At 36.1% G+C, this 25,158-nt stretch overlaps 1 protein-coding gene across 1 annotated transcript in view; it reads right to left on the bottom strand.

Annotated features, from left to right (window-relative positions):
* The window catches only part of rab11fip5a (RAB11 family interacting protein 5a (class I)), a 50,794-nt gene extending 25,851 nt beyond the window's left edge, over positions 1 to 24,943 (bottom strand). Inside the window, exon 1 of the mRNA XM_062034019.1 lies at positions 24,519 to 24,943. Coding sequence (XP_061890003.1) covers positions 24,519 to 24,868 — 350 coding nt within the window. The 5' untranslated portion in view covers positions 24,869 to 24,943. The remainder of the gene's footprint in view (positions 1 to 24,518) is intronic.
* Positions 24,944 to 25,158: the final 215 nt, after the last annotated feature.

Below are 25,158 nucleotides of genomic sequence, written 5' to 3'. Positions count from 1 at the left end.
ATATATATATATATATACATATATATATATATATATATATATATATATATATATAATGTTTTGTGCTAGCTATTTTTTTAGTTAGCATACTAACATAACGCTATTTTTTTTTTTGCAAATTTTGTATGTTTAAACCCAAAAAAAATCATGGGTTTAGATACGTGGCGCCATCTTAGAAGTATGTTAGCATCTCTTATTTTAGCATGCTACACACACACACATATATATATATATATATATATATATATATATGTGTGTGTGTGTGTGTGTGTGTGTGTGTGTGTGTGTGTGTGTGTGTGTGTGTGTGTGTGTGTGTGTTTTGTTATTTTTGACCTCTCCTCCTGACAAAATTGGTGCATTTCAGCTAAATGTGTTGCTTTTCTGACATGGACTTGTTTCTTCAGCATAAAAAAAATCCCCCATTTTGACAAGTACTTCTGGCCCAGAGGATGTTAGCGGTTCAGCAGCACCAGAAGGAGGACAGGAAGCTAACACCGAAACCGAGACCTGCTTTTATTTCTCGGGTGCCGCAGCACCACATTGCACCTCAACCACAGAAGAAGAGAACACACGCCAACAGACTTTTGCTTGTCTTGTTGTTTTCCTCGGTCTCTGGTTTGGTAGCACGTCCCTACATGGTCTCTGGTTTGGTAGCACGTCCCTACATGGTCTCTGGTTTGGTAGCACGTCCCTACATGGTTCACTTGTCAAGTGAGCACTTCATGGCGGCCAAATACCAGCGCAGAAGACCATTGTTCAGTTTACATGGACTGAAAATGGACCAAATCATCAATGGAATAAACATCATTATATGAAACATGCTTCACTGATGACACTATTTGCTGAGCGCCCTTTTGTCCTACTAATTTTGCCGGTCCTTGAACTCTCCGTAGTTTGTACTTGGACTACTCGGACTAAAAGGCCAGGACTACTAGACTAGGACAAGTAGGACTACTAGGACTAAAAGACCAGGACAAGTAGGAGTACTCGGACTAAAAGACCAGGACTACTAGACTAGGACAAGTAGGACTACTGGGACTAAAAGACCAGGACAAGTAGGACTACTCGGACTAAAAGGCCAGGACTACTAGACTAGGACAAGTAGGACTACTAGGACTAAAAGACCAGGACAAGTAGGACTACTCCGACTAAAAGGCCAGGACTACTAGACTAGGACAAGTAGGACTACTAGGACTAAAAGACCAGGACAAGTAGGACTACTCGGACTAAAAGGCCAGGACTACTAGACTAGGACAAGTAGGACTACTAGGACTAAAAGACCAGGACAAGTAGGACTACTAGGACTAAAAGGCCAGGACTACTAGACTAGGACAAGTAGGACTACTAGGACTAAAAGACCAGGACTAGTAGACTAAGACAAGTAGGACTACTAGGACTAAAAGACCAGGACAAGTAGGACTACTAAGACTAAAAGGCCAGGACTACTAGACTAGGACAAGTAGGACTACTAGGACTAAAAGACCAGGACTAGTAGACTAAGACAAGTAGGACTACTAGGACTAAAAGATCAGGACAAGTAGGACTACTAAGACTAAAAGACCAGGACTACTAGAGCAAGGACTCAAAGACCAGGACAAGTAGAAGTACTAGGACTAAAGACTACTAAACTAAGGACTACTAGACTAGGACAAGTAGGACTACTAGGACTAAAAGACCAGGACTAGTAGACTAAGACAAGTAGGACTACTAGGACTAAAAGACCAGGACTACTAGAGCAAGGACTAAAAGACCAGAACAAGTAGAAGTACTAGGACTAAAGACTACTAAACTAAGGACTACTAGACTAGGACAAGTAGGACTACTAGGACTAAAAGACCAGGACTAGTAGACTAAGACAAGTAGGACTACTAGGACTAAAAGACCAGGACACGTAGGACTACTAGGACTAAAAGACCAGGACAAGTAGGACTACTAGGACTAAAAGACCAGGACTACTAGAGCAAGGACTAAAAGACCAGGACAAGTAGAAGTACTAGGACTAAAGACTACTAAACTAAGGACTACTAGACTAGGACAAGTAGGACTACTCGGACTAAGAGACCAGGACTACTAGAAGAGAGCAGGACTACTAGACTAGGACAAGTAGGACTACTCGGACTAAAAGACCAGGAGTACGAGACCAAGATTACTAGACTAGGATAAGTAGGACTAAGAGACCAGGACTACTAAACTATGACAAGTAGGACTACAAGGACTAAGAGACCAGGACTACTAGACTAAGACTACGAGAAGTAGGACGAGTCGGACTAAAAGACCAGGACTACTAAACTATGACAAATAGGACTACAAGGACTAAGAGACCAGGACTACTAGACTAAGACTACGAGAAGTAGGACGAGTCGGACTAAAAGACCAGGACTACTAAACTATGACAAGTAAGACTACAAGAACTAAGAGACCAGGACTACTAGACTAGGACAAGTAGGACTATTTGGACTAAAAGGCCAGGACTACTACACTAGAACAAGTAGGACTACTAGGACTAAAAGACCAGGACAAGTAGGACTACTAGGACTAAAAGACCAGGACTACTAGAGTAAGGACTAAAAGACCAGGACAAGTAGAAGTACTAGGACTAAAGACTACTAGACTAAGGACTACAAGACTAGGACAAGTAGGACTACTCGGACTAAGAGACCAGGACTACCAGACTAAGACAATTAGGACTACTTGGACTAAGAGACCAGGACTACTAGACTAGGACAAGTAGGACTACTCGGACTAAAAGACTAGGACTACGAGACCAAGATTACTAGACTAGGATAAGTAAGAGACCAGGACTACTAAACTATGACAAGTAGGACTACAAGGACTAAGAGACCAGGACTACTACACTAAGACTACGAGAAGTAGGACGAGTCGGACTAAAAGACCAGGACTACTAAACTATGACAAGTAGGACTACAAGAACTAAGAGACCAGGACTACTAGACTAGGACAAGTAGGACTACTAAGACTGAAAGGCCAGGACTACTACACTAGGACAAGTAGGACTACTAGGACTAAAATACCAGGACGAGTACGACTACTAGGACTAAAAGACCAGGACTACTAGAGCAAGGACTAAAAGACCAGGACAAGTAGAAGTACTAGGACTAAAGACTACTAGACTAAGGACTACTAGACTAGGACAAGTAGGACAAGTAGGACTACTCGGACTAAGAGACCAGGACTACTAGACTAAGACAATTAGGACTACTCGGACTAAGAGACCAGGACTACTAGACTAGGACAAGTAGGACTACTCGGACTAAAAGACCAGGACTACGAGACCAAGATTACTAGACTAGGATAAGTAGGACTAAGAAACCAGGACTACTAAACTATGACAAGTAGGACTACAAGGACTAAGAGACCAGGACTACTAGACTAAGACTACGAGAAGTAGGACGAGTCGGACTAAAAGACCAGGACTACTAAACTATGACAAGTAGGACTACAAGAACTAAAAGACCAGGACTACTAGACTAGGACGAGGAGGACTACTCGGACTAAAAGGCCATGACTACTAGACTAGGACAAGTAGGACTACTCGGACTAAAAGGCCAGGACTACTAGACTAGGACAAGTAGGACTACTAGGACTAAAAGACCACGACTACTAGACTAAGACTACGAGAAGTAGGACGAGTCGGACTAAAAGACCAGGACTACTAAACTATGACAAGTAGGACTACAAGAACTAAGAGACCAGGACTACTAGACTAGGATAAGTAGGACTACTCGGACTGAAAGTGTTAAGTGTTATAATGAAAGCAACACATGATGTAAGTGTCTATATTAGCTATATTAGCCTACTATCAAAATGACTTTAAAAGTTTTATATAAGTGTTATAATGAAGACAACACATGATGCAAGTGTCTATATTAGCTATGTTAGCCTACTATCAAAATGACTTTAAAAGTCTTATATAAGTGTTATAATGAAGGCAACACATGATGTAAGTGTCTATATTAGCCTACTATCAAAATGACTTTAAAAGTCTTATACAAGTGTTATAATGAAGACAACACATGATGTAAGTGTCTATATTAGCCTACTATCAAAATGACTTTAAAAGTTTTATATAAGTGTTATAATGAAGACAACACATGATGCAAGTGTCTATATTAGCTATGTTAGCCTACTATCAAAATGACTTTAAAAGTCTTATATAAGTGTTATAATGAAGACAACACATGATGCAAGTGTCTATATTAGCTATGTTAGCCTACTATCAAAATGACTTTAAAAGTCTTATATAAGTGTTATAATTAAGGCAACACATGATGTAAGTGTCTATATTAGCCTACTATCAAAATGACTTTAAAAGTCTTATATAAGTGTTATAATGAAGACAACACATGATGAAAGTGTCTATATTAGCCTACTATCAAAATGACTTTAAAAGTCTTATATAAGTGTTATAATGAAAGCAACACATGATGTAAGTGTCTATATTAGCTATATTAGCCTACTATCAAAATGACTTTAAAAGTCTTATATAAGCCGTTATAATGAAGGCAACACATGATGTAAGTGTCTATATTAGTTGTATTAGCCTACTATCAAAATGACTTTAAAAGTCTTATATAAGTGTTATAGTGAAGACAACAGATTATGTAAGTATCTATATTAGCCTACTATCAAAATGACTTTAAGTCTTATACAAGTGTTATAATGAAGACAACACATGATGTACAGTAAGTGTCTATATTATCTATATTAGCCTACTATCAAAATGACTTTTAAAATCTTATATAAGTGTTATAATGAAAGCAACACATGATGTAAGTGTCTATATTAGCCTACTATCAAAATGACTTTAAAAGTCTTATATAAGTGTTATAATGAAAGCAACACATGATGTAAGTGTCTATATTAGCCTACTACCAAAATGACTTTAAAAGTCTTATATAAGTGTTATAATGAAGACAACACATGATGTAAGTGTCTATATTAGCCTACTATCAAAACGACTTTAAAAGTCTTATATCAAAGTCAAAGTCAAAGTCAGCTTTATTGTCAAACAACTGTTTGTACAGGACATACAGGTGGACGAAATTACGTTCCTCTCACAACCACGGTGTCTATAAATATAAAGTGTAAAAGAAGAATAAAAAAGACAACAATTTAAACAGTCGCATGAGGGGGGGGGGAAATATACAGGGGAAGAAGATATTACCAGAATATCTATAATATCTATCTATTGTATATACAGTATTGCAACGTAAGTATTCAAGTATTTAGATGGGAGTGCAAAGTGCAATGTAAACAGTGTAAACAGTTAAAACAGTTAGCAGCATTTTGAGTCCGTAAGTAATAAGTGTTATAATGAAGGCAACACATGATGTAAGTGTCTATATTAGCCTACTATCAAAATGACTTTAAAAGTCTTATATAACCGTTACAATGAAGTGGCATTAAACACGTCTTTCTGTGGCAGCGTCAGAGAAAGTTGTACATGTAAACAAACTACGGTGAGTTCAAGGACCGCCGAAATTAGTAGGACAAAAACGGCGCCAGCCAAATCCTCTCATCAGTGAAGCATGTTTAGTATAAACAGTTGCATTTCTAACCATTAGCTTTGTGTCATGTTTGTCCTCCGACAGAAAATACAGTAAAACAAAAATTATATTTTTTCCATTTTCATGCATTTTTGAAAAAGCTCCAGGGAGCCACTAATATACCAATAATTTATAAAATAACATTTATCGATGACAAGTCATTATTTATGGGAACTAAAAGGGCATAGATGGAAGATAACGTCAATAGAAACCAAGAAAAAGCAAATAGTGATATCATTTTAAAAATGTACCACTTGAGACTGTTACGCAATCTTGAATTTTGACCTGGAGTTCCGCTCCAAACACGCTTACACACACACTGAAGAATGCCAGTGAAAACAATTAGCTACATCCACTGGAAAGCTGACACTTACCCCCACCAGAACAAAACACACCTTTTTGCACAACCGGATGAATGCTTTCCAAATGTTTTGGTGTTACAACCACAGACAGGACTGAAGTAAACCTCGGTGGAGGTGTAGTGTGATTGTTAGCCTCGGAGCCTGGAGTGGGTCTAAGGTGTGGACTCCAGTTTCTCGCAGAGTTGCCAACAATAGTAGAACACGTCGACTCCCTTTAGCCGAGGTGGGGTTCACATTCCGCAGAAGTGGTCAGACACATTTTTGGCAAGCTTTGACTTTCCGTTGTGTCGGTGCTGTCTAGAGCTCGGCAGAGTAACCGTGTAATACCCTTCCATATCAGTAGGTGGCAGCCGGTAGCTAATTGCTTTGTAAACGTTGTATCAAGTCCTTAAACCAAAAATAAACAAAAGGCGAGTGCCCCTAAAAAAGGCATTGAAGCTTAGGGATATGGAAAACGAAACTAAAACTGAACTGGCTACAAAGTAAACAAAAACAGAATGCTGGACGACAGCAAAGACTTACATCACAACGTGGTGTGACAGGTCGTGACAGTGCACCTACTTTGAGACAAGAGTTATAGTGAAGCATGGTTGGTTATGGTTGGAATTCATATCCAAAAAGAGTAACCGTGTAATACTCTTCCATATCAGTAGTTGGCAGCCGGTAGCTAATTGCTTTGTAAACGTATCAAGTCCTTAAACCAAAAATAAACAAAAGGCGAGTGCCCCTAAAAAAGGCATTGAAGCTTAGGGATGGCTATGGAAAACAAACTTAAAACTGAACTGGCTACAAAGTAAAAAAAAAACAACAGAATGCTGGACGACAGCAAAGACTTACATCACAACGTGATGTGACAGGTCGTGACAGTGCACCTACATTGAGACGAGAGTTATAGTGAAGCATGGTTGGTTATGGTTGGAATTCATATCCAAAAAGAGTAACCGTGTAATACTCTTCCATATCAGTAGGTGGCAGCCGGTAGCTAATTGCTTTGTAGATGTCGGAAACAGCGGGAGAAATGTGCAGGTAAAAAGGTGTCTATTGCGTAAACCAAAAATAAACAAAAGGTGAGTTCCCCTAAAAAAGGCATTGAAGCTTAGGGATGGCTATGGAAAACGAAACTAAAACTGAACTGGCTACAAAGTAAACAAAAACAGAATGCTGGACGACAGCAAAGACTTACATCACAACGTGATGTGACAGGTCGTGACAGTGCACCTACTCTGAGACAAGAGTTATAGTGAAGTATGGTTGGTTATGGTTTTAATTCATATCCAAAAAGAGTAACCGTGTAATACTCTTCTATATCAGTAGGTGGCAGCCGGTGGCTAATTGCTTTGTAAACGTTGTATCTAGTCCTTAAACCAAAAATAAACAAAAGGCGAGTGCCCCTAAAAAAGGCATTGAAGCTTAGGGATATGGAAAACGAAACTAAAACTGAACTGGCTACAAAGTAAACAAAAACAGAATGCTGGACGACAGCAAAGACTTACATCACAACGTGGTGTGACAGGTCGTGACAGTGCACCTACTCTGAGACAAGAGTTATAGTGAAGCATGGTTGGTTATGGTTGGAATTCATATCCAAAAAGAGTAACCGTGTAATACTCTTCCATATCAGTAGGTGGCAGCCGGTAGCTAATTGCTTTGTAGATGTCGGAAACAGCGGGAGACATGTGCAGGTAAAAAGGTGTCTAATGCGTAAACCAAAAATAAACAAAAGGTGAGTGCCCGTAAGAAAAGGTATTGAAGCTTAGGGAAGGCTATGCAGAAAAAAAAACTACAACTGAACTGGCTACTGTTGCGTCTGACCAGTCTTCCCTCCCAGGGAATTAAAGTCACTGGTCAATCCCAAATTCTTTCAGAGTAAGAAGGACCATCAAGACAGAATAGGAATATTACCAAGTTTTACTGAAGCTTCAGGAGACCAGCCCACATCTTCTCGAATTGGTCTAACATTCAAACGGAAGAGACAACTTCTTGCATCCGAAGAAAGCCCCCACCTCTCCAGAAAGGAATACAGCCTCATTGTTGTACTACAGATAAGATATAAGGGAGTACTCCAACTCCTTCAGTGCAAGCCTTCAAGGTAACACACACAGTTTACTTGCGGACATAAAATGAAAATATAGAAAGAGTACAAATGGAAAAACACTAGCTGCTTTAAACATGACTATGAATAAAGAAAGAACTCTTACACATTTATGCATTCTCCACACTACAAAGTAAACAAAAACAGAATGCTGGACGACAGCAAAGACTTACTGTGGAGCAAAGACGGCGTCCACAAAGGACATCCGAACACGACGTGACAATCAACAGTGTCCCCACAAAGAAGGATTAAAAACAACTGAAGCTTCATTCTAGCCTGATTTAGCCATTCCTTTACCACTTTTGAGGTGTGTTGGGCCACAATACCCAGCAATATGTTTGGAGGAGAAAAGGTGAGGCCATTAATCAGCCCGGAGGTTGGATCTTGGGCGCAGTTGACCCCAAACACACGTCAAAAGTGGTAAAGGAATGGCTAAATCAGGCTAAAATGAAGGTTTTACAATGGCCTTCCCAAAGTCCTGACTTAAACGTGTGGACAATGCTGAAGAAACAAGTCCATGTCAGAAAAGCAACACATTTAGCTGAACTGCACCAATTCCGTGGTCAAAAATCCAAGCAGAAGCTTGTGGATGGCTACCAAAAGCGCCTTATTGCAGGTAAACTTGCCAAGGGACATGTAAGCAAATATTTAAAAAATGTTGTTAAGTACATAACTCCACATGTGTTCATTCATAGTTTTGATGGGACAATCTACAATGTAAATAGTCATGAAAATAAAGAAAATGCATTGAATGAGGAGAAGGTGTGTGCAAACATTTGGCCTGTACTGTACTTCATGTTATACAGTCGTGATGACAAGTTGACATACACTTGTAAAGAACATTCCTTTACCACTTTTGAGGTAATCCTCCTTTTTCATTGTCCCATTTACTCTCTGTAAAGCAGCAGTTCCATTGGCAGCAAAACAAGCCCAGAGCATAATACTACCACCACCACGCTTGACGGTCGGCATGGTGTTCCTGGGATTAATGGCCTCGCCTTTTCTCCTCCAAACATATTGTTGGGTATTGTGGCCAAACCGCTCCATTTTTGTTTCATCTGACATCGCATGGACAAAGGTAAGACCTTCTGGGGGAAAGTTCTGTGGTCAGATGAAACAAAAATGGAGTAAGTATGTGCTCCAATCACTCCATCACAGAAAAAATAAGAGTTGTAGAAATGATTGGAGACTCGAGGCAGCCATGACATGATGTTCTTTACAAGTGTATGTACACTTTTGAGCAGGACTGTATCTACAGCAGGGGTCACCAACGCGGTGCCCGCGGGCACCAGGTAGCCCGTAAGGACCAGATGAGTAGCCCGCTGGCCTGTTCTAAAAATAGCTCAAATAGCAGCACTTACCAGTGAGCTGCCTCTATTTTTTTAATTGTATTAATTTACTAGCAAGCTGGTCTCGCTTTGCCCGACATTTTTAATTCTAAGAGAGACAAAACTCAAATAGAATCTGAAAATCCAAGAAAATATTTTAAAGACTTGGTCTTCGCTTGTTTAAATAAATTCATTAATGTTTTTACTTTGCTTCTTCTAACTTTCAGAAAGACGATTTTAGAGAAAAAATACAACCTTAAAAATGATTTTAGGATTTTTAAACACATATACCTTTTTACCTTTTAAATTCCTTCCTCTTCTTTCCTGACAATTTAAATCAATGTTCAAGTAAATTAATTTTTTTTATTGTTAAGAATAATAAATACATTTTAATTTAATTCTTCATTTTAGCTTCTGTTTTTTCGACGAAGAATATTTGTGAAATATTTATTTAAACTTATTATGATTAAAATTTAAAAAAAATATTCTGGCAAATCCAGAAAATCTGTAGAATCAAATTTGAATCTTATTTCAAAGTCTTTTGAATTTCTTTCAAAATTTTTGTTCTGGAAAATCTAGAAGAAATAATGATTTGTCTTTGTTAGAAATATAGCTTGGTCCAATTTGTTATATATTCTAACAAAGTGTAGATTGGATTTTAACCTATTTAAAACATGTCATCAAAATTCTAAAATTAATCTTAATCGGGAAAAACTACTAATGATGTTCCATAAATTATTTTTTTCATTTTTTCAAAAAGATTCGAATTAGCTAGTTTTTCTCTTCTTTTTTTCGGTTGAATTTTGAATTTTAAAGAGTCGAAATTGAAGATAAACTTTGTTTCAAAATTTAATTGTCATTTTTTTCGTGTTTTCTCCTCTTTTAAACCGTTCAATTAAGTGTAAATATCATTAATTATTAATAATAACATGGAGTTAAAGGTAAATTGAGCAAATTGGCTATTTCTGGCAATTTATTTAAGTGTGTATCAAACTAGTAGCCCTTCGCATTAATCCGTACCCAAGAAGTAGCTCTTGGTTTCAAAAAGGTTGGTGACAGTACAGGCCACACCTTCTCATTCAATGCGTTTTCTTTATTTTCATGACTATTTACATTGTAGATTGTCACATCAAAACTATGAATGAACACATGTGGGGTTATGTACTTAACAAAAAAAAAAGGTGAAATAACTGAAAACATGTCAGACCTGGGCATTCTGCGGCCCTTTGTGCGTCCCTGTCCGGCCCGCGTGAGGCCAATCATAAATTACAAAATAAATTTAAAAAAGGATCTATGTCGAGTGTGCAATACAACGGTGCTGCTTTTGTTTTGAAAATCGTTATTTGTATTACTTCCGCGTGGACGTATGCGCGTGCGTGATTGTGAGTGAATGTGAACAGCTGCCATCACAAATGACAAAATAAAGTTGAGAAAACATCTATGTCGTGCGCGCAATACAACTGTGCTGCTTTTATTTTGAAAGGTATTATTTACGGGCGTGTGTCCGTGTGTAACCTGCGAGTGAAGGCGCACAGCGACAAGTGATGCACGGTTTACACCCGAGACGCTAAAAAAAGAAAAGTTGATGAGGAATGGCGTGTTTTCAACAAGACATGGACTGCCTAACAACGTTCCCTCTAAGGTGCGCGCCTGCGCAATTGCGCACTGCTCAAGCGTCCTCTGCGCGCAGCAAATATATGCCGCGCACTAGGGCTGCAACAACTAATCGATTAAATCGATTAAAATCGATTATAAAAATAGTTGCCGATTAATTTAGTCATCGATTCGTTGGATCTATGCTATGCGCATGCGCAGAGGCTTTTTTAAAAAAAAAATTTAAATTTTTTTTTATTTTTTTTTAAATAAACCTTTATTTATAAACTGCAACATGTACAAACAGCTGAGAAACAATAATCAAAATAAATATGGTGCCAGTATGCTGTTTTTTTTCAATAAAATACTGGAAAGGATAGAAAGGTAGTTTGTCTCTTTTATCCGATTATCAGTCGATTAATCGAAGTAATAATCGACAGATTAATCGATTATCAAATTAATCGTTAGTTGCAGCCCTACCGCGCACCAAATCAAATCCCATCTGAATTCTAAACAAAATAAACACATTTATTCTGTGTAATTTTGCAATGCATCTTTGAGTGACAGTGACAACAAGCGGCCCTAACGGTGTACGTCAACACCGTTCAATTGAACACCTTTCAATTATTGTAACGTCTATCGAGATGCTTCGAGGCCAGGAATTATATCCATCCCTTTATTGAGCAAAACTGTTTATATTCGGACATAACCACACCAAAAACATGAGTAAAACACTTCTATCTGGAAAAACTAGTCATTTTCTGCCGTACAAACCAGGCCAAAACCAACTTGTCATCTGTCACTAACACGCATAGCACTAAACCACTGGTGCGTTTATGGCCACACAAAAAGTCGGACAACTCAAACACCACACAAAGTTACACTATGACTCCTCAGTCATACGTGTGCTTATTTTACTGTCATTTATTATTCATGTTAATTTATTTATATTAGTCATGGAATGCTGTTACACACACTATGTTGAAGTATTACTATTATTATTAATTATTATTATTGTTATTTATCTTACGGTATATATCAAAAATAATATTGAGCAAAATTTACTTGAAATATTGTCGATGTGGCCCTCCAGCAGTGCTCGGGTTGCTCATGCGGCCCCTGGTAAAAAATCAATTGCCCACCCCTGTTTTATATTCTAGTTTCTTCAAAAATAGCAACCCTTTGCTCATGATTCCTGCTTTGCACACTCCTGGCATTCTCTCCATGAGCTTCAAGCACAAGCTCATGGAGAGAATGCATGAGAATTGCATGTCTTGGATGGACTCTCCAAAGGCGTGTTGCCGTCTAACAGAGAACGTTAGTATTAGTATTTGTGTGTATACATATATATGTACCTAAATGTACATATATATGTACATACAGTATAAATTTACATATGTATATATGTACCTAAATGTACATATATATGTACATACATACAGTATATCTATATGTACAAATATATATATATATATATATATATATATATATATATATATATATATATATATATATATATATATATATATATATATATATATATATATATATGTATATATATATATATATATATATATATATATATATATATATATATATATATTAGGGCTGCAACAACTAATCGATTAAATCGATTATAAAAATAGTTGCCGATTAATTTAGTCATCGATTCGTTGGATCTATGCTATGCGCATGCGCAGAGGCTTTTTTATTTTTTATTTTTTTTAAATAAACCTTTATTTATAAACTGCAACATGTACAAACAGCTGAGAAACAATAATCAAAATAAGTATGGTGCCAGTATGCTGGTTTTTTTTTTCAATAAATTACTGGAAAGGATAGAAATGTAGTTTGTCTCTTTTATCCGATTATTAATCGATTAATCTAAGTAATAATCGACAGATTAATCGATTATCAAATTAATCGTTAGTTGCAGCCCTAATATATATATATATATATATATATATTTTCCTTGCGCACTAATTGACTAAAAGAGCACGCACTTGATGCGATGATGTCATGTTATCCATGGAAAAATGCATTTTTAGAAAATATGATTTGCCTGAGCGGCTAGGAGACCCCGAGAGTAACAAGCGCTTGCCGTGTTGCCTTTCCATTAGGAACAATAAACTAGTTTTTAGTATAAGTTTGCTTATTTCAAGAAATGTAATGCAGAGCGCATGTCATTATGTCAAGATAATGGCACTGGCATTTACTTCATTTAAGAATATTATTCAACATATTGAGTAAAAAAGGTTTCATATTTGTTTTTTCTATCAAGAAAAGTGCACTTGTTATTAGTGAGAATATCAATCAATCAATGTTTATTTATATAGCCCTAAATCACAAGTGAATATACTTATTTTAAGGTATTTTTGGGTTCATTGAGGTTAGCTAATTTTACTTGTTTTGGAACGTCTCGACAAGCCAAATTGTCTTGCTCTATTGCAGGGGTCACCAACCTTTTTGAAAGCAAGAGCTACTTCTTGGGTACTGATTAATGCGAAGGGCTACCAATTTGATACACACTTAAATAAATTGCCAGAAATAGCCAATTTGCTCAATTTACCTTTAACTCTATGTTACTATTAATAATTAATGATATTTACACTTAATTGAACGGTTTAAAAGAGGAGAAAACACCAAAAAAATGACAATTAAATTTTGAAACATACTGTAGTTTATCTTCAAATTTGACTCTTTAAAATTCAAAATTCAACCGAAAAAAGAAGAGAACATTTTATTTATTTATTTAGCTAATTAGAATCTTTTTGAAAAAAATTTTTTAAATAATTTATGCAACATCATTAGTAATTTTTCCTGATTAAGATTAATTTTAGAATTTTGATGACACGTTTTAAATAGGTTAAAATCCAATCTGCACTTTGTTAGAATATATAACAAATTGGACCAAGCTATATTTCTAACAAATACAAATCATTATTTCTTCTAGATTTTCCAGAACAAAAATTTTAAAAGAAATTCAAAAGACTTTGAAATAAGATTTAAATTTGATTCTACAGATTTTCTAGATTTGCCACAATCATTTTTTTGAATTTTAATCATAATAAGTTTGAAGAAATATTTCACAAATATTCTTCGTCGAAAAAACAGAAGCTAAAATGAAGAATTAAATTAAATATTATTTATTATTCTTTACAATAAAAAAAATAAATTTACCTGAACATTGATTTAAATTGTCAGGAAAGAAGAGGAAGGAATTTAAAATGTAAAAAGGTATATGTGTTTAAAAATCCTAAAATCATTTTTAAGGTTGTATTTTTTCTCAAAAATTGTCTTTCTGAAAGTTAGAAGAAGCAAAGTAAAAAAAAATTAATGAATTTATTCAAACAAGTGAAGACCAAGTCTTTAGAATATTTTCTTGGATTTTCAAATTCTATTTGAGTTTTGTCTCTCTTAGAATTAAAAATGTCGGGCAAAGCGAGACCAGCTTGCTAGTAAATAAATACAATTTAAAAAATAGAGGCAGCTCACTGGTAAGTGCTGCTATTTGAGCTATTTTTAGAACAGGCCAGCGGGCTACTCATCTGGTCCTTACGGGCTACCTGGTGCCCGCGGGCACCGCGTTGGTGACCCCTGCTTTATTGGCAGATCATTTTGCTTAGTTCAAGTAAAATACCACTAATTTTTGTTATTTTTTTCCCCTTGTTTTTGAACACTGACTTTTTGCAGTGTGGGTGTTTTCCCCGGGTAAACGCATGAAGCAAGAAGTACTTCCTGCCCTGACTAAGTCATGTGTGTCGAATGGGTATTAAAGGCCTACTGAAATGAATTTTTTTTATTTAAACGGGGATAGCAGATCTATTCTATGTGTCATACTTGATCATTTCGCGATATTGCCATATTTTTGCTGAAAAGATTTAGTATAGAACAACGACGATAAAGATTGCAACTTTTGGTATCTGATAAAAAAAAGGCTTGCCCCTACCGGAAGTAGCGTGACGTAGTCAGTTGAACATATACGCAAAGTTCCCTATTGTTTACAATGATGGCCGCATGAAGTGAGAGAGATTCGGACCGAGAAAGCGACAATTTCCCCATTAATTTGAGCAAGGATGAAAGATTTGTGGATGAGTAAAGTGCAAGTGAAGGACTAGTGGGGAGTGGAAGCTATTCAGATAGGGAAGATGCTGTGAGAGGCGGGGGTGACCTGATATTCAGCTGGGAATGACTACAACAGTAAATAAACACAAGACATATATATACTCTATTAGCCACAACACAACCAGGCTTATATTTAATATGCCACAAATTAATCCTGCATAAAAACACCTGCGTGTTTGTTATGCTAGCTCCTAGCTCCTCTGCTAGCTCCTAGCTCCATAGAACACGCCAATACAATTCAAACACCTGATCAACACACACAATCACTCAGCCCAAAAGACCGTTCACCTAACCCAAGGTTCATAAAGCTTATATATTTTTAAAAAGTTACGTACGTGACGCGCACATACGGTCAAGTTATCGAATGTTTAGCAGCCAAGGCTGCATACTCACGGTACCTGGTATTCAGCTGGGAATGACTACAACAGTAAATAAACACAAGACATATATATACTCTATTAGCCACAACACAACCAGGCTTATATTTAATATGCCACAAATTAATCCTGCATAATAACACCTGCGTGTTTGTTATGCTAGCTCCTAGCTCCTCTGCTAGCTCCTAGCTCCATAGAACACGCCAATACAATTCAAACACATGATCAACACACACAATCACTCAGCCCAAAAGACCGTTCACCTAACCCAAGGTTCATAAAGCTTATATATTTTAAAAAAGTTACGTACATACGCAAAAAAAAGCCAAAGCTGCATACTCACAGTAGCACGTCTGCGTCTTTGTCATCCAAATCAAAGTAATCCTGGTAAGAGTCTGTGTTGTCCCAGTTCTCTACAGGCGTCTGTGTATCCAAGTCAAATGTCCTCCTGGTTAGAGTCTCTGTTATCCGAGTTCTTCCATCTTGACTGCATCTTTCGGGAATGTAAACAAAGAAGCGCCGGCTGTGTACTGTTGTGGCTGACTACGTTCGAAAAATACGTCCATTTCGCACCGACAACTTTCTTCTTTGCTTGCTCAGCTTCCTTCTTCATAATGCAATGAACATGATTGAAACAGATTCACGAACACAGATGTCCAGAATACTGTGGAATTATGAAATGAAAACAGAGCTTTTTCGTATTGGCTTCAATGTGGAAGCCATACCCGTGTTCGCCGGGCCACGTCACGCGCATACGTCATCCTCAGAGGCGTTTCGAACCGGAAGTTTAGCGGCAAATTTAAAATGTCACTTTATAAGTTAACCCGGCCGTATTGGCATGTGTTATAATGTTAAGATTTCATCATTGATATATAAACTATCAGACTGCGTGGTCGGTAGTAGTGGCTTTCAGTAGGCCTTTAAGTACGCCTCTGTACCAAACCTAAGACCGTGTACCAAACAACTTGAATACAGACCGTGTACAGTTACAGCCCCTAAATCGAACATAATCTGATCAAAACAAAATGATGAAGGCTATATTTGAGAATGACAATTCTGGAAAAAAAATGTCTATTTTGTGTTCATGCATATTGTACAACAAATAAAAGAAGCATTCTTGGACCTGAAAAGGCATTAGCCCACTCAGAACATGACAAGTAAGCCCCCGGCATGCTCCAGGCATCTGCTTATCTTTGTATACGTGGGAGTTATATTTTTCCCCAAACGTTCAAGAGCGCATCTGCTTTCCCATCTTGCAAAAACAGGAAATCAAAACACTCCACCCCGTCCCGACATGACACCGCTGACACACCACGGTAGAAACTGCTGGACAGTCCCTAGTACAGGGGTCACCAACCTTTTTGAAAGCAAGAGCTACTTCTTGGGTAGTGATTAATGCGAAGGGCTACCAGTTTGATACACACTTAAATAAATTGCCAAAAATAGCCAATTTGCTCAATTTACCTTTAACTCTATGTTATTATTAATAATTAATGATATTTACACTTAATTGAACGGTTTAAAAGAGGAGAAAACACGAAAAAAAATGACAATTAAATTTTGAAACATAGTTTATCTTCAATTTCGACTCTTTAAAATTCAAAATTCAAACGAAAAAAAGAAGAGAAAAACTAGCTGATTCGAATCTTTTTGAAAAAATTAAAAAAATAATTTATGGAACATCATTAGTAATTTTTCCTGATTAAGATTAATTTTAGAATTTTGATGACACGTTTTAAATAGGTTAAAATCCAATCTGCACTTTGTTAGAATATATAACAAATTGGACCAAGCTATATTTCTAACAAAGACAAATCATTATTTCTTCTAGATTTTCCAGAACAAAAATTTTAAAAGAAATTCAAAAGACTTTGAAATAAGATTTAAATTTGATTCTACAGATTTTCTAGATTTGCCAGAATATTTTTTTTGAATTTTAATCATAATAAGTTTGAAAAAAATATTTTACAAATATTCTTCGTCGAAAAAACAGAAGCTAAAATGAAGAATTAAATTAAAATGTATTTATTATTCTTAACAATAAAAAAAATAAAATTTACTTGAACATTGATTTAAATTGTCAGGAAAGAAGAGGAAGGAATTTAAAAGGTAAAAAGGTATGTTTTACCTTTTAAAGGTTTCAGCATTGTCTCGCTGAAATAAGCAGGGGCGTCCATGGTAACGTTGCTTGGATGGCGACATATGTTGCTCCAAAAGCTGTATGTACCTTTCAGCATTAATGGTGCCTTCACAGATGTGTAAGTTACCCATGCCTTGGGCACTAATACACCCCCATACCATCACACATGCTGCCTTTTACACTTTGCGCCTAGAACATTCTTTGGTCCGGAGGACACAACGTTCAGTTTCCGAAAACAATTTGCAATGTGGACACTTTTCCACTTTGCATCAGTCCATCTTAGATGAGCTAGGGCCCAGCGAAGCCGGCGGCGTTTCTGGGTGTTGTTGATAAATGGCTTTGCATAGTAGAGTTTTAACTCGCACTTACAGATGTAGCGACCAACTGTAGTTACTGACAGCGGTTTCCTGAAGTGTCCCTGAGCCCATGTGGTGATATCCTTTACACTACTCCAAGGTGCGTAATATCATGGCTTACATGCAGTGATTTTTCCAGATTCTCTGAACCTTTTGATGATATTACGGAGCGTAGATGGTGAAATCCCTGAATTCCTTGCAGAAGCTGGTTGAAAAATGTCGTTCTTTAACGATTTGCTCAGGCATTTGTTGACAAAGTGGTGACCCTCGCCCTGAGCATTTCATGGAAGCTGCTTTTATACCCAATCATGGCACCCACCTGTTCCCAATTAGCCCGTTCACCTGTGGGATGTTCCAAATAAGTCTTTGGTGAGCATTCCTCAACTGTCTCAGTCTTTTTTGCCACTTGTGCCAGCTTTTTTGAAACATTTTGCAGGCATCAAATTCAAAATGAGCTAATATATGCAAACAACAACAACGTTTTCCAGTTCGAACGTTAAATATCTTGTCTTTGCAGTCTATTCAATTAAATATAAGTTGAAAAGGATTTGCAAATCATTGTATTCTGTTTTTATTTACCATTTACACAACGTGACAACTTCACTGCTTTTGGGGTTTGTATGTAAATGTATATATGTATACATGCATGTAAATGTACATATGTATAGATGTATGTAAATGTACATACAGTATATGTACTGTATGTAAATGTACATATATGTATGTAAATGTACATATATGTATGTAAATGTACATATATGTATGTAAATGTACATATATGTATGTAAATGTCCATATGTGTATATAAATGTACATATATGTATACATGTATGTAAATGTACATATATGTAAATAAATGTACATACCGTATTTCCTTGAATTGGCGCCGGGAATATGGTATTCGCATGCCTCGAATTACAGCCGGGTTAAACTCGTTTCGCAAAAATAATTAGCGCATGCTTGGCACTTCCGCCGGGTCAAATATGAGTCATTAAATGACTCCCGCCTCCTGGTGGTAGAGGGCGCTAGTGATTCTTCTTGCGACTGCTGGTACTGCAGCAAGAGTGCGCAGTCATTGTTTGCTTGGACTTTTACCATGGAGGACTACATATCTAAAATAAAACAGTTTTCTAAACTGGACTTTCAATCGAAGCAGGAGGTAATACTTAAAAGGAAGGTCTCCATCGAGACAGAGAGACTTTTAAAACTGAAGAAAGATAAGGAAGACTTCTATATCGATGCTTTTCTTCAAAAGGAGCTGGCATGGACTCATTTATACCTAAAGGTAAGACAATAATAACATTTTTTTTTTTTATTAAATGTGCTTTTCATGATAAGGTAAGCGCCGGAGTGAGAAGAGGTTTTAGAATAATTAGCGCATGCTTGGCCATCCCGCAGGCTTCTGGTAAGCGCCGGAGTGACAGGAGGTTTTAAATTAATTAGCGCCCCTGCGGCTATTCAAGGAAATACGGTATATGTATACATGTATGTAAATGTACATATATGTATATAAATGTACATATATGTATATAAATGTACATATATGTATACATGTATGTAAATGTACATATATGTATGTAAATGTACATATATGTATGTAAATGTCCATATATGTATATAAATGTACATATATGTATACATGTATATACTGTAGGTATGTATGTAAATGTATGTAATGTATATAAGTACATATATTTGTGTGTATACATATATATATGTACCTAAATGTACATATATATGTACATACAGTACATACAGTATAAATTTACATATGTATATATGTACCTAAATGTACATATATATGTACATACATACAGTATATCTATATGTACAAATATATATATATATATATATATATATATATATATATATATATATATATATATATATATATATATATATATATATATATATATATATATATATATATTAGGGCTGCAACAACTAATCGATTAAATCGATTAAAATCGATTATAAAAAATAGTTGCCGATTAATTTAGTCATCGATTTGTTGGATCTATGCTATGCACATGCGCAGAGGCTTTTAAATTTTTTTATTTTTATTTAAATAAACCTTTATTTATAAACTGCAACATGTACAAACAGCTGAGAAACAATAATCTAAATAAGTATGGTGCCGGTATGCTGGGTTTTTTTCAATAAAATACTGGAAAGGATAGAAATGTAGTTTGTCTCTTTTATCCGATTATTGATCGATTAATCGAAGTAATAATCGACAGATTAATCGATTATCAAATTAATCGTTAGTTGCAGCCCTAATATATATATATATATATATATATATATATATATATATATATATATATATATATATATATATATATATATATATATATATATATATAACATGACTGTTCTATCTACCCATGTAAGGATACCATACAGTGCAGATACTCGGCACAGAATTCGAACAAAGAGAAGCTGCTGGGTCGCAATGGTGGTCTAAAAGTCCCACCTCAGCAAAAAAAAAAACCCTAGTGGACTCCAAGGACCGCAATGAATTCCACACGTGTACGCGAGGTATAGTCACAAGTCAACCTGAGGGTGCTCTATAATATTAGGAGGCCATGTAAAAGTTAGACTTGGACAAAATAGAATAGAAACAATATAAAATGTAATATAACTATACCAGGCCCTATCCCCCGATAATAAAGAGTGCTTGGAAAAAATCGTGAATCCAAACAGTGATCCGGATCACTCCCAAAATATAGTCACCTGTTCCTTACCCCATGTTTTACATTTCCTGAAAGTTTCATCAAAATCCATCCATAACTTTTTGAGTTATGCTGCTAAGTGACGAAACAAACCTTGAACAAAACACAACCTTCTTCTGGCAGAGGTCATTAATGGGAGGAAACATGTCTGAAATAACCATAACTAAGTGTGTCAAATAAATTGTGATTATTGAATTACGGTCAGATTTTTTTAGCGCCTTGTTTTTTAATCCCGTTCATCAAATTTTAAAATCTCAGTTTGCCTGCAATGAGAGCAACAGTAACCACCATGCGACACAAAGATCTTATTTAGTTGTACGGTATACTCATAAAGTAACACGGTACTAATGGTAAAAGTACATGTGGTAAAGGTACTATAATGTATTTGAAAAAGGCTGGTACTATTTTTTTTAATCGCTCCCAGTCTGTGGAACTCTCTCCCTGACCACCTGAGGGCACCACAGACTGTGGATGCTTTTAAAAAAGGCTTAAAATCCCTTCTTTTTTTTAAAAAAAAGCCTTTTTTTAGATGTATGCATACTAGTTGTAGCTATTTGGCTGTTCTAGTTTTTTATTATCTTTTTATTTTATTTTTTTATACACTATAGCACTTTGAGGTTGTTTACTCAATGTAAAGTGCTTTTTACAAAAAAATCTATTATTATTATTATTAATCATATGCCTTCAAGTGGTGCTTTAGAACATAGCTATTAGCTGGCTCGCGGCTAACATCCGTCCACAGTGTTATAGCTACTTCTAACTAATCCTCGCTGCCATGGCGACAAATAAAGTGAGTTTCTTACAATTACCATTATCACTGGAGGACGAGGAACATCTAAACATGCTTCACTACACACCGTAGGAGGATCATACAATAGCTCACCGCTAACAGCAAGCTAGCGCTACTGAATGTAAACAAGCGAGTGGATCTTTACAAATGCTACTTTTAACGATACCGAGTACAAGAGAAGTATCTCGTCGATATTACAATTACATATTGTTTATAACCTCAGGAGGGCTTTAATTATGACCTGTGTTTGACCCCGTAACTACTTGGTATCGGATCGATACCTAAATGTGTGGTATCGTCCAGAACTAATGTAAAGTATCAAACAAGAGAAGAATTAGTGATTATTACATTTTATCTACAAGTGTAGATAGAACATGTTAAAATAAAAAGTAAGCAGATATTAACAGTAAATAATCAAGTAGATTAATAATCATATTTTACAGTTTGTCCCTAATAATGTAGGTTATAGTGTATATATATTTATATGTGGTTTATATATATTTATATGTGGTTGTATATATTTATATGTGGTTATAGTGTATATATATTTATATGTGGTTATAGTGTATATATATTAATATGTGGTTATAGTGTATATATATTTATATGTGGTTATAGTGTATATATATTAATATGTGGTTATAGTGTATATATATTTATATGTGGTTTATATATATTTATATGTGGTTGTATATATTTATATGTGGTTATAGTGTATGTATATTTATATGTGGTTATAGTGTATATTTCCATCCATCCATTTTCTACCGCTTGTCCCTTATATGTGGTTATAGTGTATATATATTTATATGTGGTTATAGTATATATATATATTTATATGTGGTTATAGTGTATATATATTTATGTGGTTATAGTGTATATTTCCATCCATCCATTTTCTACCGCTTGTCCCTTATATGTGGTTATAGTGTATATATATTTATATGTGGTTATAGTATATATATATATATATATATATATATATATATATATATATATATATATATATATATATATATATATATATATATATATATATACACATATATTTATATGTGGTTATAGTGTATATATATTTATATGTGGTTTATATTTATTTATATGTGGTTATAGTGTATATATATTTATATGTGGTTTATATATGTATATGTGGTTATAGTATATATATTTATGTGGTTATAGTGTATATATATTTATATGTGGTTTATATATGTATATGTGGTTATAGTATATATATTTATGTGGTTATAGTGTATATATATTCATATGTGGTTATAGTGTATATATATATTTATATGTGGTTATAGTGTATATATATTTATATGTGGTTATAGTGTAAATATATATATTTATATGTGGTTTACATATGTATATGTGGTTATAGTGTACATATCTTTATATGTGGCTATAGTGTAAATATATATATTTATATGTGGTTTATATATTTATATGTGGTTATAGTGTATATATATTTATATGTGGCTATAGTGTATATACCTTTATATGTGGTTTATATATATTTATATGTGGTTATAGTGTATATATATTGTATATATAATTATATGTGGTTATAGTGTATATATATTTATATGCAGTTATAGTGTATATATATTTATATGTGGTTTATATATATTTATATGTGGTTATAGTGTATACATATTTATATGTGGTTATAGTGTATATATCTTAATATGTGGTTTATATATATTTATATGTGGTTATAGTGTATATATATTGTATATATATTTATATGTGGTTATAGTGTATATATATTTATATGCAGTTATAGTGTATATCTATTTATATGTGGTTTATATATATTTATATGTGGTTATAATGTATATATATTTATATGTGGTTATAGTGTATATATATATTTATATGTGGTTATAGTGTATATATTTATATGTGGTTATAGTGAATATATTTATATGTGGTTATAGTGTATATATATTTATATGTGGTTATAGTGTATATATATTTATATGCAGTTATAGTATATATATTTATATGTGGTTTATATATATTTATATGTGGTTATAGTGTATATATATTGTATATATATTTATATGTGGTTATAGTGTATATATATTTATATGTGGTTATAGTGTATATATATTTATATGTGGTTATAGTGTATATATATTTATATGTGGTTTATATATATTTATATGTGGTTATAGTGTATATATATTGTATATATATTTATATGTGGTTATAGTGTATATATATTTATATGTGGTTATAGTGTATATATATTTATTGGGGGTTTATATATATTTATGTGATTCTAATGTATTTATATTTATATGTGGTTTATATATATTTATATGTGGTTATAGTGTATATATATGTACATGTGGTTATAGTGTGTATATATATGTACATGTGGTTATAGTGTATATACCAAAAACTATAAAAATGGGAGCCATTACCTCCCTGCTTGGCACTCAGCATCAAGGGTTGGAATTGGGGGTTAAATCACCAAAAAAAGATTCACGGGCGTGGCCACCGCTGCTGCTCACTGCTCCCCTCACCTCCCAGGGGGGTGATCAAGGGTGATGGGTCAAATGCGGAGAATAATTTCGCCACACCTCGTTGGCACTTTAACTTAATAAGTGGGAAGTTTGGCACACAACAATGGTGACGAGGATGGGAAAGTGTCCCCCTGTGCCTCGGCTCCAAAAAAGGTTGAAAAACACTGCATTAACCACCTCTGCAATGCTCACCTGCAAGGCAGTCCAGCTGGTGGGCTTGCCTTTTATTTGAGTGGGGGGGAAATAACATGCTGGAAATAAAAAAAAAACTGTTAGATAATCTCTGAAATTGGGACAGGGAGGCCGTAATCCCGCCAGGCTGGCCTCCACAACAACAAGAAGGTAAACAAAAGCCGGGGAGAGGGAGTGTCTGCCGGGCCCTGAAGCAGCAGCAGCAGCATCACGGTGTGTTTACATGCTACCCACTAACAAAAGTGCCACAACACAGGCAAAGTGGATGGGGCCGACGCGATGCGTTCGCTGCGCATGGGAAAAGTGACACTCGACGGTACCTACTGGGTTTTGACGCCTCTGCTCTCCTGGAAGACCTGCTCCAGCCGGACGACCGCCTGGCCCAGGAACACGTCGAGCCCGATGACAGCGCGGTGCATGACGGTGAGGACGAGCTCGCCGCTCGCCGCCGCCGGCCCGCCGGGCTGCAGCTGGAAGGAGCACTCCTCCCGCCACTCGGGCTCGGTGGTCTTCTCCGCCGCGCGGGTCGAGTACTTCTCCTTGCCGAGCTGGATGACGACGTACGCGTCGCTGGTGCCGTGCTTGCCCTTGCCCCGCAGACCCCTGCCCCGGAGCACCGTCACCTGGACGTGTGTCGGCACCCACCGCTGCTGCTCCTCGTCCGGCGAGGACATGTCCGAGTGCCGCGACGAGGCGGTGGAGGCGGCGGCGGCGGCGTGTCCCTCCTCCTCCTCCTCCTCCTCCACCACCACCACCCTCACATCCGTGGAAGAGTCGCCGGGGCTGCTGCTCGCCTCTCTGCGGCGTCTTCGCCTCGCTCCTCTCCCGCCCGAGTGGGCCCTCTCTGCGGGCAGTGACGTCACGCCTCCCCGGCCCCCCTCCTCCTAAAGCCGGACGCGGAAGTGGAGCAGCGGCACATGTGCACCCGCCGGACACTTCATTAGGTACACATGCTAATCGGCTA

Source organism: Entelurus aequoreus, linkage group LG23 (assembly GCF_033978785.1).
Source record: "Entelurus aequoreus isolate RoL-2023_Sb linkage group LG23, RoL_Eaeq_v1.1, whole genome shotgun sequence".
Lineage (NCBI taxonomy): Eukaryota > Metazoa > Chordata > Actinopteri > Syngnathiformes > Syngnathidae > Entelurus > Entelurus aequoreus.
This window is presented reverse-complemented; position numbering and strand designations above follow the sequence as displayed.